This window comes from Pseudorasbora parva, chromosome 24, assembly GCF_024679245.1.
Source record: "Pseudorasbora parva isolate DD20220531a chromosome 24, ASM2467924v1, whole genome shotgun sequence".
Classification (NCBI taxonomy): Eukaryota; Metazoa; Chordata; class Actinopteri; order Cypriniformes; family Gobionidae; genus Pseudorasbora; species Pseudorasbora parva.
This window is the reverse complement of record NC_090195.1, coordinates 10,300,237-10,315,719: the sequence shown is the minus strand read 5'-3', so window position 1 is coordinate 10,315,719 and position 15,483 is coordinate 10,300,237. Positions and strand designations below refer to the sequence as shown.

Genomic DNA, 15,483 nt, shown 5'->3' with positions numbered 1-15,483 from the left:
TTCTCTTTTAATATACTTGCTTTTTTTATTGACATCTTATTCTTTCTTAAAAAAAAGCTAAAACCACTTTTATAATTGACTTTTATATTTATATTAGGCTACATTTATATTTAATACATGATTAGTTTACAAGATTTTCCTTCTGATTGTAAAATAATAAATATATACACGAAAATAGCATTTAAGTGTCATTAAGTTGTCTCTGGATATACAAATTATGTATCTGAAGTTTGAGAAAAAAGCTGTATGATTAATTTGTAATGACTAATACTTTTCTTTAATGTAGTAACGTTTTTAAAACGTTCCACTAACAATGTAAGAATAACGTTTTATAGCTAACGTTTTTAGAACGTTTCTCAATAGCAAATAACGTTGGCAAAACGTTCTAATAACGTTACTGCAAGAACGTTTTTTGATAACTTTGAGAGAACTTTCAGAGAACGTTAGCCAACGTTCTGAGAACGTTCCCTGTTAGCTGCTCCGTATGACTGCATGCTCACTGCCAATATCAGTCGTTCTTCCATGTTGAAGGCCAAAGTTAAGATTTTTTAACTCAGGCGTCCGATGCGAATTTGCTTCAGACAGATGTGAATGCTTGTGCAAACTGGACACCAGAATGAGGTTCTACGCGTCTTTATATTGACTTAACATGAAAATCACTCGCTCCAGATGCTCAATTCGCATTAGGTGTGAACGCAGCATAAGAGGGGCGGCGGGTACCCTGCCCTCCCAGCTTTCCAATGTGAATTTGTGTTGAAAAATGGTACTGTAGTGCGCCCCCACTTATTTAACCCTCGCACCAGACCAACCAATATGAATGAATATGAACACGCTTCAGCTATCTGAATATTAGGCTAATGAATATCTGCATCAGGTAACAATGGCATGACTACTCTTTCTCGTGCTAATGTGAATAGCCTACATAGGCTAGTTCTGTTGTGATTATGTTTGTTCTGAGAATAAGAATGACTTTCTTTTCCTCACTGGAATTTCTCTACAACTTGTAACATTAAAACAACATTCAGAGGGAAGTCTGGCACTAAAATTAATAGTCAAAATTGTAGTTTCTTGAAGAACAGGCAAACTGTTTTGTTTCTTTTTTTTATCATTGCTGTAAGCCTATGCCAAACACGTTTCACATGACCAGCGTCTCCAAGTGCCTTTTTTTTTTTTTACTAATCATCTTAATCACAAAAGTTTCAAAGTCTCAGTTTTTCTTTTTTATTACTTAACAGTGAAATAAAAATGAATCTTAAGGATGATTATTCATTAGCATTCTCATGTCTCATGCCAGTGATGTGCATTTATCTCTGGACATTACTCTCTCATGACAACAGCACTAACATATCTGCAAAACAAATAACGAAAACTTATAATGTGAAGTATTACAAACAACATTGAACAGACAGAAAAATATACCTTTCTCTGGCACTTGTAGATTCTTCAGACAGAAGCTCTGTGTGCATGTACAGTACAATCGATACAAACAAGAATCAGTCGCCTCATGGACAGAAAAAAATGTGGGATTTTAAGGTTGAATTGCTTGTCAACATCAAGTTTTACTGCATAGGGGCTTTGTAGTTCTTTCCATCTCACACTTAGATATCACTTTCAAAATTACAAAAGTGTTAAATATAAATAAATAAACATTTCAATTATCATTTACAGCATCATTTCAAAAACATCAAGAAAATAATGGACACCCAAAGTGAGGAAATGTAGAGCTCTTCAGTAAATACATTTAGTGACACACTTAAACAGCAAAACGGGGCTTTTGGTTTTTGTAACAACTGTGACATTCGCTTTGATATATTTAAACATTCAATTAATCTTGTTCTGTTGGCAACCAGTAGAGGGCGATAACTGCTGGACAGAAGGCACCATAGACAGATAGAGGAAACCATTTCTGTCTGCATTTTACAAAGGGATCGTGGTGGAGAAAGGGAGCAGGAGGCTAAACGAAATAAACATCAGTTCCTAAATTTAAGAGGTGTAGTCAAAAGTAGAAATGTGAGCTGGGCTCATACGGCACAAGCTGAAAATTGTATATACACAGGGAGCAAACAGTCCTATCATGCACTGAATACTGCGATTATTACTGAATGCCCTGCAAACGCACAGACACCCCCCTCCCAAAAGAGGCAATTATGGTACAGTCCATAGCCTGTGCGCAGACCACTGTTCAGAAACCAGATGGCGTAGTTTTAGCTCTAGCTAAAAGTATAGTTATAATGTGCGTGCAGAAGCTTAATGTGATACAATAGGCAGAGTTCACAGTATCCTTCTGAATAAGAGATGATCCACCTTAAATCGCCCCACTATGTTCATCCGTATATTAAAATATAGACCAATTAACCAGTCCGTTACTCTTAAACATCATCTTTTGCCTTTCAACAGCACACATCAAGGTCAGGTTCCTTGGTTTCTCCTCTTTCTTTCTGAGATGTGGCTCAAACTTGTGGTCTCCAGTCTCTGCCAGCAACGTCACATGACCCAGCAATCTCAGCCCACATCACTCTGTCTCTGCTCCGCTGTCCTTTCTGGTCATACCTGCAAAGGTAAGAGAGCAGACAATATGTAAACGAAAGGTCTCTTTTTGGTTACAGTACTGCTTATAACCACCAGTTGGCAGCTATCTTCAACCAGGGCTGCTCTGAGATCTGCCTTCCTGAAAATTTTTGTTTCAACGTCCTTGATTTGCAGGTTCAGGGTGTTTTACCTAAACTGAAACTTGACTCTGCCGCATGGTCAGAATTTTCCATTAAAGGGATAGTTCACCCAAAAATGAAAATTATGTAATTAGTATGGTTTCAAACCTATAGGAGACCTTCATTCCTCTTTAAAACCCAAATTAAGATATCTTAAATTCATTTTCAGTCTCAAAACTCTGAAATCCATATGAATTGAGCGGTTAAATCCATGTCTTCTAAAAAGACATGATCTCTTTATATAAACAGATTGAATTCTGGCTTTTATTCACACATTCAATCATCATTACTTAACATGCGAGAACAAACCTCATTGGTTTTTGCTGAAGCTCAAACGTGCTGATGTAACACAAGAATGAACCTCATTGGTTCTTGCTGAAGCTCAAACGTGCTGCATAACACGAGAATGAACCTCATTGGTTCTTATGGAAGCTCAAACGTGTTGCGTAACATGAGAATGAACCTCATTTTTTCTTCTAGAAGCTCAAACGTGCTGCGTAACATGAGAATGAACCTCATTGGTTCTTCTAGAAGCTCAAACGTGTTGCGTAACATGAGAATGAACCTCATTTTTTCTTCTAGAAGCTCAAACGTGCTGCGTAACATGAGAATGAACCTCATTGGTTCTTCTAGAAGCTCAAACATGCTGCATAACACAAGAATGAACCTCATTGATTCTTCTAGAAGCTCAAACATGCTGCATAACACAAGAATGAACCTCATTGGTTCTTGCTGAAGCTCAAACATGCTGCATAACATGAGAATAAAACCTCATTTGTTCTTCTAGAAGCTCAAACACGCTGCATAACATGAGAATGAACCTCATTGGTTCTTCTAGAAGTTCAAACGTACTGCGTAACATGAGAATGAACCTCATTGGTTCTTGCTGAATCTCAAACGTGCTGCAATACATGAGAATGAACCTCATTTGTTCTTCTAGAAGCTCAAACATGCTGCATAACATGATAATTAACCTCATTGGTTCTTATGGAAGCTCAAATATGCTGCGTAACACAAGAATGAACCCCAAGCTTCCATTTCTGACCCTGCTCTGCAGGAAGGTCCATCTCCAGGAGCAGGACTGTACAACAGGCCAGAATATCTTTTGATCCATGCATACTATTTGCAATATTAGCAGCATCACATCTGCTACTTAGGATTCATAACACTCTTCACAGCAGCAATTAATATTCTGCATTATAAATTCACAGCCAACAAGGCAGGCATCCAGCACACAGTGACCTCTCAGAAGGAAATTTAGAAAGTTTGAGTTTTCTATCCCACCATGTGATTTTGATTTAGATGTCTGTCATACCTACATGTGTAACATATTCCATTGGTTATAAAGTTCTGCTCCTACAGTTCTGTTCATGTCATATTTGTCATAAGTTTACATACTCCATGCAAAATATAAAATAAAAGGGATCATACTTTTTATTATATTATTTAAACACACAAATGTAGTAAACGCGAGCTCAAACTTGCTTGCTTGACATGTGAGAACCAATGAGGTGCATTCTTGCATTACTTACACCAGCACGTTTGAACCATATACTGTAAAAGAATATGGACGTAGTGTCCGTGACGTCCCCCATAGAATTCTGAAGAGCAGTTCTGAAGTATAAAGTAGAGACGAGCTGGCCTTTGCCATCTTGCCAGCGTGTCATTGCGTAGATGCGGGATGTGGGCCGAGCTGAGGTGATGCGATAACTAACAGACGGCGGATAAATGGCTATCCAGCTGTCACTCAAAGTGGCCACGCCCTTATTTACGCAGAACTGTAAGGTTTTATATAATGTAAACGAATGAGTTATAATAAAATTAACCCCCGACAGTTGTCATGAAGGGCAAAATTGGCCATTTAGACCAAAACCACAATTTGTACCAGGCTGTAAACATGTTTTTTCTGCTGTAAAGTTGGGAATTTTAACACGGGGCTGAGATTTTGCTCCCTTCTTTAGCCCTAGTGGTCAGTTGATGAATTGCAGGTTAAGTTACTTTCGTATTGGCTTCAACAGAAACTGGGGGAAGTTGCTGCTTAGTTTGAATATCTTCAAGAACCAAAGTGGTTTGTTCTCTCATTTAAAGCAAGTACACTTGAGCTTCGGTTTAATTTTACGTAGTCTGTGCCCCATAGACAAGCGTTATAAGCTAAACTGTTTGGAGATAAAACTCTTTACATTCGATTTTCATGAAAACTCATCCCAGAGAACGATCTACTCTGTAACCATCTGTTAATTACCCCTAGGTTCATTTTTCACCAGAGTTGTCCTATAAAATCATTAAAAACATCTTAATTTGTGTTCCAATATTTAACAAAAGTCTAATGGGTCTGGAACAACTTGAGGGTGAGTAAATGATCACAGGATTTAATTTTTGGGTGAACTATCCCTTTAACATCTTGCATATTCTGCAAAGGGTTTAGAACTACATGATGATTCTACTGGAAAGACCTATGATGTTATGTGTTGTGTGCATGTGTTGAGAGGACAGAGTGTGTAGTTGAGTTGAAATACTGCAGGACACCATTCATCGCAGATGGGCAGCCCTGCAGTGGGAGGGGCTCTGATGTACTGCAAGTGTCATTAATCAAAATCATATGCGGTGAAATGTGGGCACACACACACGCACACACACACACACACACAGGCCACCCTTTGTCAGCTGCTCTCTAGAAACAACGCCAATCGTGTTTGGTTCTGTGTTGGAAACAGAAAGTATAAGTAAGCACATGCCCCCCTCACACACATCATGAGCCAGGCAGCGATCATGCATCTTCTCCGTGACCCCAGCAGCAGTAGGGGTGGCAGGGCGTCAGGAAACCTGTGCAATGTAGTACCTGTGGCTCGGGCAAGAGAGGATGGGATAAGGAGGGTCCTACTGGAAATGAGCTTTAGGAAAGCTGAGCATTTATACCTGTGGGGTTAAGAACGAGTGCCTGGAGGATGTCCGACAGGGAGACGATGCCCACGATGCTGCCGTTCTCATCCACCACCACCAGCCTGTGCACCTGATTGAAAACAGAGGCATCAGCATCTAGAGAAGCCCTAGAGTATCTACAACACCGAACAGATCTAGAAAATCTCTACCTAGAGTAGCTTTAAAACTTGCATAACAGCTATAAAATATTGAGAAGCAAGAGCGAAAATCAAAAGGAGCTCTAAAATATCTCCTCTATAGTGAATTAGAGCAGCTATAGAATATCTAGGGCATCTATTACCCAGTTGCTCTAGAATCTCTCTTCTAAAGTGATCTAAAGCAACTATACAATATCTGTTAACAAGAGTTTCTCTTATTGCCAAAATCAACTGTAAAATATTTCCTCTAAAAAGAACAAGGGCTTATCATAATAAACAGAGCAATTCCAAGATATAAATATCTGTTTCCAAGAGCAGCTGTGTAATATAAATATTACCAAGAGTGACAATATTTCCTCTACAAGGAGCTAGAGCAACTTTTGAATGTTACCAGAGCAGATGTATAATACAGAGCTGCTCTAGAATATATATATTATTAAGATTGACTCTAAAATATTCCCTCAACAACTTTATGTTTCCCTCTGGGAGGATAAAGAGTAGCTGTAGAATATTATACATAGAATATCTATAGTGAACAAAAGCAGATAAAGAATAGAAAAGAGCAACACTATAATATCACCATTATGAGGAGCTAGAGGAACTCTCAAACATCTGTTTAACTACCCAGAGCAAGGGTAACTGTTGGATTTCTGTTTCCAAGAGAATCTATATAATATCTAATAACCAAGAGTGACTGTAATACTAACTAGAGCAGCTCTAGAATACCTAAAACGAAGCAGGTCAAAATATCAATGATGCAGATATATGAAGACACAAAGACAGACAGAAGAAAAGCTCACCTCAGCTTTGACTATCCGATCTACTATCGTTTCCAGTGTCTCTAACCGGTTGCACTTCATGACCCCTTCAAAGTACTGTGACCTGTGCATCAGCGCCTGTGTCACGCTAATGTCCAGGTTGTTGTACGTCTTTTCAGCAGCAAGATTCTACACACACACACACACACACACACAATGAATGTCTGGTGTATAGGTCAAGACCAATTAACAATAAAATAAATGCATAATATACTTACAATGACATCAAATTTGGAATAAATATCTACAACTTTTCCTGAAAGTCAAAAATGGAAAAAAAGTCATTAGGTTTTAAATAAGTCACTTTCATTACTGTAGGAGTATAGAGTACAACAGTTGGGTTCTGGAAGTAAAAATACATTTTCTCCATAGGGAAATTTATTTTTAACTAATAAACCTTTTAAGACAGATGATATGCTTCGTTTGAAGATGTCAGGCTTCATTATTTAAACCTAAACGTGTTTAACTGGAATCCGTGGTGAAAAACTCTTGAAGCAATGGTAATGACGTAATGGAATAGCCCTCCCTACGCTCTCCAAAAAAAACTTAAATATTTGTATATGTATGCATCTTTTGCAGTAAACTTTAAAGGGTTACTTCAGCAATTAGCATTGAGCTTTGTATCAGTACAAATCCGGTAGTATATTATATTCGAATGCTCATGCTACAATCCTACAAAGCATTGCGAGCAGCATCATCAAATAAAAAAAATATGCAAGAAATACAAAACTACTCATGATTTTATACACTCACCTAAAGGATTATTAGGAACACCATACTAATACTGTGTTTGACCCCCTTTTGCCTTTAGAGCTGCCTTAATTCTACGTGGCATTGATTCAACAAGGTGCTGAAAGCATTCTATAGAAATGTTGGCCCATATTGATAGGAGAGCATCTTGCAGTTGATGGACATTTGTGGGATACACATCCAGGGCACGAAGCTCCTGTTCCACCACATCCCTAAGATGCTCTATTGGGTTGAGATCTAGTGACTGTGGGGGCCATTTTAGTACAGTGAACTCATTGTCATGTTCAAGAAACCAATTTGAAATGATTCGAGCTTCGTGACATGGTGCATTATCCTGCTGGAAGTAGCCATCAGAGGATGGGTACATGATGGTCATAAAGGGATGGACATGGTCAGAAACAATGCTCAGGTAGGCCGTGGCATTTACACAATGCCCAAATGGCACTAAAGGGCCTAAAGTGTGCCAAGAAAACATCTCCCACACCATTACACCACCATCAGCAGCCTGCAGTGGTAACAAGGCATGAATGATCCATGATCTCATTCTGTTTACACCAAATTCTGAATCTACCATCTGAATGTCTCAACAGAAATCGAGACTCATCATAGCAGGCAACATTTTTCCAGTCTTCAACTGTCCAATTTTGGTGAGCTTGTTCAAATTGTAGCCTCTTTTTCCAATTTGTAGTGGAGATGAGTGGTACCCGGTGGGGTCTTCTGCTGTTGCAGCCCATCCACCTCAAGGTTGTGCATGTTGTGGCTTCACAAATGCTTTGCTGCATACCTCGGTTGTAACGAGTGGTTATTTCAGTCAAAGTTGGTCTTCTATCAGCTTGAATCAGTCGACTCATTCTCCTCTGACCTCTAGCATCAACAAGGCATTTTCACCCACAGGACTGCCGCGTACTGGATGTTTTTTTTCCTTTTCACACCATTCTTTGTAAACCCTAGAAATGGTTGTGCGTGAAAATCCCTGATAGATTTAACTGATCAGATTGTGAAATACTCAGACCGGCCCGTCTGGCACCAACAACCATGCCATGCTCAAAATTGCTTAAATCACCTTTCTTTTCCATTCTGACATTCAGTTTGGTGTTCAGGAGAATGTCTTGACCAGGTGTTCCTAATATTCCCCTTTAGGTGAGTGTATATATATATATTATATATATATATATATATATATATATAATATATAACCATTTTGTTCCTTTTTGCCAAATTTTCAAATGCTTTTTTGCTTCAAATCAAAGTTCTTAATGTTATGATTCCCCTCATAGCTGGTTGACTTGGTTCATGGTTTATAACGCCATGACAAATACTTTTTTAAATATGGAGAAATTAATGGAACAAATACTTTTGGAACCAACTCAGCTGAAAAAGTGGGTGGACACTGTTGCACTCTACAATATCTGTTTTTTCCCTCTTGATTCATACCTGACTCATCCACCACAGGCAGTGCTGACACTCTCCTCTCCACAAAGATGCTGAGGGCTTTGATGATTGGCGTGTCAGGGTGAATGAAGGCGATGTTCCTGTAGGTCCCGATGCTCAGCTCCTCCAGTGTCTGCTTCATGAAGGCAGGCTTTGGCATCTCACAGACCTGAGACATATAAACACAAGCTACTGTGTCTAATTTTGAATATTTCATAATTCACACTACATAAAAACATACAGAGCCCTTTGTTTGTCAAAAAACATTCTAAGAACTCTTTCCCTTGCGACGTAAAATCAATGTCTCTCTTTCAAAGTCTTTATGTTTCTTCAGAGATGGAAGCAGTTTACACCGTTGAAACATATAAAAGGCCATGGAAATTTGATCAGATAGATTTCATAAATCAACAGGCTGTTCTCTGCCTCTTCGTCTGTTCTAGTCTGTCCTCCCTTCCTCTAAACGTTTTCATCCTATTCATTCAGTTCCTTCCTCGTTCACTCTAGAGGAAATTACTGGGCACTTTATTACAGCATCGGTTAAACCCCAAACCCCGCCAAAAAACGGTCAACTGAAATCTTAACTGATATGAAATGCACAATTTAAACACAATAAATATATTGATGAACTTACAAACAGCTGAAGGAATTTCAGGATCCTTTTGTGCGTCAAAATGTAAAGTGCATTTCCAGTGACGGGGTCGATGACGGGCAACCGATGGATCTTGTTTTTGATTAGTGAATACACTGCATCAAATATGCTGAAACACACATGATATAGACACAGAGAAAGTCAATTTCATTGCCATGACCTGAGGAATAGAAGCACTGAATAATTTAATACACTGAAAATATGAGCAAACAGCACAATAGTTATGGAAAAGTGCAATATACGAGAGGAAAAGGGTTTGTGGTTTACTAAAGAAACTCTAGCGGTTCATTACACTTGTGTACTTTCAAAAGCTGCAGAGGAAAGACACAAGTCCTCTTCAATATAAAAGTTTAACCTAACTAAACCCTTATAACGATGAAAATAACATACGAGTTAACAGAAAATAACTGCTCTTACCTTGCATCTGGAGATATGTTCACTAAAGGCTTAAATGTTTCTTGTAGATAGAGCTCTGTTGTAAAAAAAAAAAATAATAATAATAATAAAACATCTGGAAAGCAGACCAGAAAACACTGGGGAATAAACACCTGTGAAAATGTCTTACCTCTCCACGTCTCAATTTTATGCTCCTCAAGCTCATAGATTTGTACCTGAACCAAAAAAAAATAAAGAAAGAAAAAACTATTTACTCCAATTACAAACATTCACAAATATAATGAAATTATCACCGTATAATAATAATAATAATAATAATAATAATAATAATAATAATAAATGTATCAATAAAAAATACTATTATTATTATTATATTTATATAAATATACTTATAATATGTTTTATTATGTACTGCTATTATAAATTAGTATACAATTATTAAACTGCATATAAATATCTGAATTATAGGTTACATAATAGCAATATGTAACTGTCATTATTTCTAATAATAATAGCAGTTGTTATTATTATTATAATTATTATTATTATTATTATTATTATATTTAAATATTATTATTACATAAAATATAAAAAAAATTAGTATACAATTATTGAAAAGCATATCAAATTCTTAATTATAGGCTGATATAATAGCAATATAAGCCTATAATTTAGAATTTTATATGTTTTTCAATAATTGTATACTAATCATTTATAATATTTGTATGTAAAAATAATAATAGTAATAATAATATTAAAACATAATAATGACAAATTATTATTATCCAATATTATCCATATCCAAACAAATCTAATCTAGTGTTCCCATCCGCCATTACTTCTGTTTGGTAAGGTCAAACTGGTGCGATCATATGGCGGAAGTAATGACGGATGGGAGTACTACATGATATTCGTTTGGATATTCGGTAAAAAAACAAAAAACAAATACTGTTCAGTTTCTCACAGAAACCGATCGTTCGTGTTTTAAGACATCAATGTGTCGTCACGAGCAGCAGGATTTTTGTGCATGTTGTCTAAGCATGTTTTCTGTTTGAGTTGTTACCCATTCACATGCATTATGACTGGCAGTCTGCAACTGCTGAAGTTAAAAATCTTCATTTGTGTTCTACTGAAAAAACAAAGACACCTACATCTTGGATGCACTGGGGGTAAGCAGATAAACATCACACTCTCATTTTTGGGTGAACTATCCCTTTAAGAGCGAAAACACAGATCACCTGAACAACAGGCTTCCCACAGGAGCAGCAATTAAAGAGTCGCACCACACTGCTGATGCAGGGTAACGTCTTAACCCACATGAGCAATCATAAAAGCACGGCTGATCAGAGGATGCACCGACTCCTGGTTCCATATGTTAGCTAATGATTACAGAGTGCACGAGTGCCAGCATGTGTGTGTGCACCTTTCAGTGCGTGATAATGACCGATGGGAGATGAAAATGGGTTAATGCTGAAGCTCATGGTTTCTTGGAGGCACTAGGAAGAGAGTTAGCGAGTGTGCGCCAGTAATTAAAGGGGGAATATTCTACCATAAGATATAAAGTACACTTATAAAGACTATATAAGACTTCTGCACTTAAATGATCATCTGTGTCATGAATGGATAACATCTTCGAATAGTTTCACAATTCGATGCATCGTTTATTAGGTCAGACTAAATTGATGAATACCGAATGGGTGTTTATTTCGAAATATGGGTGTGTTTTGAATGAAGTTCTTTCAGTTCACTTTTTTTTTTAAAGTAAAATATAATGTAAAATGAAATGTTTCATTCATTAATAATATGTACTACCACTATTCATCAATGTTGCATTAAATCAAAAGAAAAGACATTTATAATTTTACCAAAGATTTAGATTTCCATTTCAAATAAACTGTTCTGTTATCAACACTGAGAATAATATAATAATAATAAGACATTTTTCTTGAGCACCAAATCGTCATATTAGAATGATTTCTGAAGGATCACGTGATACTGAAAACTGGAGAAATGAACACAAGAATAAATAAAATATAATATTTAAATAAAAATAATTATTTTAATTTGTAATAATTGTACAATATTATTGTTTTACTGTATTGTTGATCAAATAAAGGCAGCCTTGTTTAGGGCAAAATAGACTTTAAAAAAACAAAAAAAAACTTTGAACTGTAAAGTGTAAATGTATATACTGTAAATGGTTTCATGGTAAAATTCATGGTATGTCCCTAAAACAGCTCACTTTTCAAAACACACCCTGCTAATTGACAAACACATGGACGTGTGAAGTTTTTCTGAGTCTATTTGAGATCATCATCAGTATGTAGCATGCGCACACAATGATAAATAATTAAGCCACAGCTGTGCTTTCCCTCCAAGCGCAGGAAGAAGCTTAACAGCATTCTCAACTACTTCCTGTCTCTGCAGAATAGAACTGATGGGGCGTTTAGATTTATTCAAAGCACTTAAGTGGTTTCTTTGACTCTATATATGAATACTGATGAGCAGGAAGAGAAGTTGTACGGCGGATTTGAGGCTATGAATTATATAGTAAGCAATTATTTGTGGGAGCAATTATTGGCACACAAGACAACAGCAAACACTGAGGTGTTCATGGGGTCATGTCTGTGTTCAGGATCACACTGAGCTCAGGAGCCAGAGTGCTGTAAGTTTTTTTAAATGACACAAGGTTCACAAAAAGCAACAACCGGCAAAGCTAAATGCAGCACTTTTACTGTACAAATGTACACTTGATATCAGGGAAGTAAAAAGGAACCAAACAATAAAAAATGTAAAATTATCCTAAAAGGTGCAGTATGTAATATTTAGGATCTATTGACAGAAATGCAATATAATATAACTATGTTTATGTATAAAGACCTTACATAATTAACTGTTATGTTTATTACCTTAGAACAAGGCATATCTATCTACATACACCGCGGGTCACTCTACAGTGAAGTTGCCATTTTGCGTTGCCATGTCTACAGTAGCTCTAAATGGACAAACTTCTCTACAGAGTGGCAGCTATTCTCTACTCTATCAGACGACGACATCTTTGTCCTGTGTAGGTCACCATAGCTTCTCTATGTGCTTCGAAAGGGAGGGGTGAGCGGTTGCAATGCCGCTAAAATGTACACAGTGCACCTTTAAGAGAGTTACATAAGAGGCCCAACTTTCATCTTTTAGCCAAACACAATTGGAGTTGATTTAAAAAATATCCTGGCCCTTCCAAGCTTTATGATGGGAGTGAATACAAACTTAGATTTTGAAAGGGCAAAAAAGCACATCCATCCATTATAAAAGTAATCCATATGGCTCCAAGAGGGATAATAAAGGCCTTCTGAAGTAAAGCAATGTGTTTTTGTAAGAAAAAAATATTTATAACTTAAATTATAATCACTGGCTCCCGGTAACGGTCGTACACAAGTCTAGTTCCGCCGAACGGGTGACCTCTGACCCCACGCATGAGGTATTGACGGACGTGGTAGAGCAAAGGATAGAGCAAAACGAAATACTGGTCACAAATTAGAAGTCTAAACTTTTTTAAAGAGAGATGTGGGAGGAGCTTGAGTTTGTTGCCCAGCCCTTTTTGTTTTGGTGTCTACTCTCACCTAAGCTTATGCTATACCTACATCCTACATGGGGTTAGAGGTCACTCTTCCGCTGGAACTAGACTTGCGTACGACCCATAGACTGTAAAAAAAATATGGACATAGTGTCCGTGACATCACCCATAGGATTCTGAAGTGCAGTTTTGAAGCGTAAAGTGGAGACGAGCTGGCCTTTGCCATCTTGGCAACGCGTCATGCCCGGATAACAGAAAATGGGCAGAGGCGGGACATCGGCAGAGCTGAGGTGACGCAATGACTATTGACGGCGGATAAATGGCTATCCAGCTGTCACTCAAAGTGGCCACGTCCTTCATTATGCAGAACTTTAAGGCTTTATATAATGTAAACGAATGAGTTATAAAAAAAATTCACCCCCCTCACAGTTGTCATGAAAGGCAAAATTAGCCGTATAGATCAAACCACAATTTGTACCAGGCTGTAAACATGTTTTTTTCTGTTGTAAAGTTGGGCATTTTATCACGGGGCTAAACGAGATTCTGCTCCCTTCTGGAGCCTGTCCCTAGTGGTCAGTCGAGAAATTGCAGTTTAAGTCACTTCCGTATTGGCTTCAAGAGAAACTGCGGGAGGTTGCCGCTTGGTTCGACAGCTACCGGAAGCCAGTGGAGTATGAAACTGTCTTAATATTTTGGGCCTAAATTAGAAAATAAATAACATAAGAAATAGTGTGTTACATACCATGGGTGATTTGTAGTATCTGTGAAGTATGTTGATGAAGTCCGTGATGGTTAGCATGCCTGCAGAGAAACAAGAAAGACATAATAAGACTCTAGTGTGAAATGGAATTAAATCTGAACTCTTTAGTCTTCATTTGGACCACTCATAAACAGAAAAAGAGAACATGTGGCCTCTGATAACATAACAAGTACAAGCACAGTGGATTGACTGAAAAGGACATGGGCTGTGGCATTATGCCAGCCACGAGTTAAAACAGATCTCATATAGCACCTTAATCCAATTCATCCACACAGATGAACAGATACCAGAGGAGACAGTAGGTCAACATCAATGTGCTGTGTCCTACAGAAGAGTCACACATGACTGAGAGGAACATTACATAAACTCTGGAAGTAGACCACTAGACACTGTGGCTAAATCCGTACCGGAGGAAAGCAGAGAGAGTTTCTGAGATGCTCACACCGCCACAGTGTAATCTCTCTCTTGATTAAAAGGTGATGAAGGGTGCAGGCGTATTTTTATCTGCTCCTGTCAAGCTGGCCCACATTGTGCCCTCGGTCTTACTCAGCAAGAGAAGAAATGAGGGATTGTGGTGATTCAGGACTTGACAGGAGACCCCTCTGTTGTTCAGAGACCCTCCTGTGCCCTCATGGGATAGTAAAGTGTCCATCGAATGCACAAAATCTCGGTGGAAGTAGTAGGTAATCTAGAGACTATTTGCCTGCTGGTTTACAAATACTATGTACAGTATATTCAACATACTACTCTTTTTGGCATACTATATAGCAGGGAAGTTTCAATTTTGGACACAGTGCTGGTCTGGATGGTGTTGGTCTAAAACATACTTTATATCCTAAACTCTAGAGCTGGTTGGTCTGATTTCATTTTTGTGAACTGACGTGTTTAGACTGCTTGATAAAATAAATAAATTCACAATACTGATTAAGGGTCATCACTCTGTAGTGCTCCCGGAAAACCCATGTGTAGCATTTTTGTAAACTTTCTGAATTATGCAGCATTGTTTGGTTTGTAAACAATATATATTTCCATACTGTTAAAAAACACATTAAACGTATACTTCACCCAAAAATAAAAATGTTGTCATCATTTACTCACCCTCATGGCAGTTGAAGGCAAAACAGTATATTATGCTATTCTCGTTTAACACAATAGTGACTTTAAATTATCATTTGGGGATTGATGTGCAATTAATTTGGGATTAATTAATAGCCACATTGTGTAATTAATTAATTTGATTTTTTTTTAATTATATATATATATATATATATATATATATATATATATATATATATATATATATATATATAAAAAAAAACACACACA

General features: G+C 37.4%; 1 protein-coding gene across 2 annotated transcripts in view; it reads right to left on the bottom strand.

The window, feature by feature from the left end:
* Positions 1-1,205: 1,205 nt before the first annotated feature.
* Positions 1,206-15,483, bottom strand: part of prkag2a (protein kinase, AMP-activated, gamma 2 non-catalytic subunit a) — a 126,550-nt gene continuing 112,272 nt past the window's right edge. For both annotated transcript variants that reach the window (XM_067435661.1, XM_067435662.1), the window contains 9 exons: positions 14,140-14,198; positions 9,999-10,044; positions 9,851-9,905; positions 9,416-9,542; positions 8,788-8,953; positions 6,822-6,859; positions 6,586-6,732; positions 5,625-5,718; positions 1,206-2,550 (listed from right to left, as the gene is read on the bottom strand). In XM_067435661.1, the coding sequence (XP_067291762.1) occupies positions 2,513-2,550; positions 5,625-5,718; positions 6,586-6,732; positions 6,822-6,859; positions 8,788-8,953; positions 9,416-9,542; positions 9,851-9,905; positions 9,999-10,044; positions 14,140-14,198 (770 nt within the window). In that variant the 3' untranslated portion in view covers positions 1,206-2,512. The remainder of the gene's footprint in view (positions 2,551-5,624; positions 5,719-6,585; positions 6,733-6,821; positions 6,860-8,787; positions 8,954-9,415; positions 9,543-9,850; positions 9,906-9,998; positions 10,045-14,139; positions 14,199-15,483) is intronic.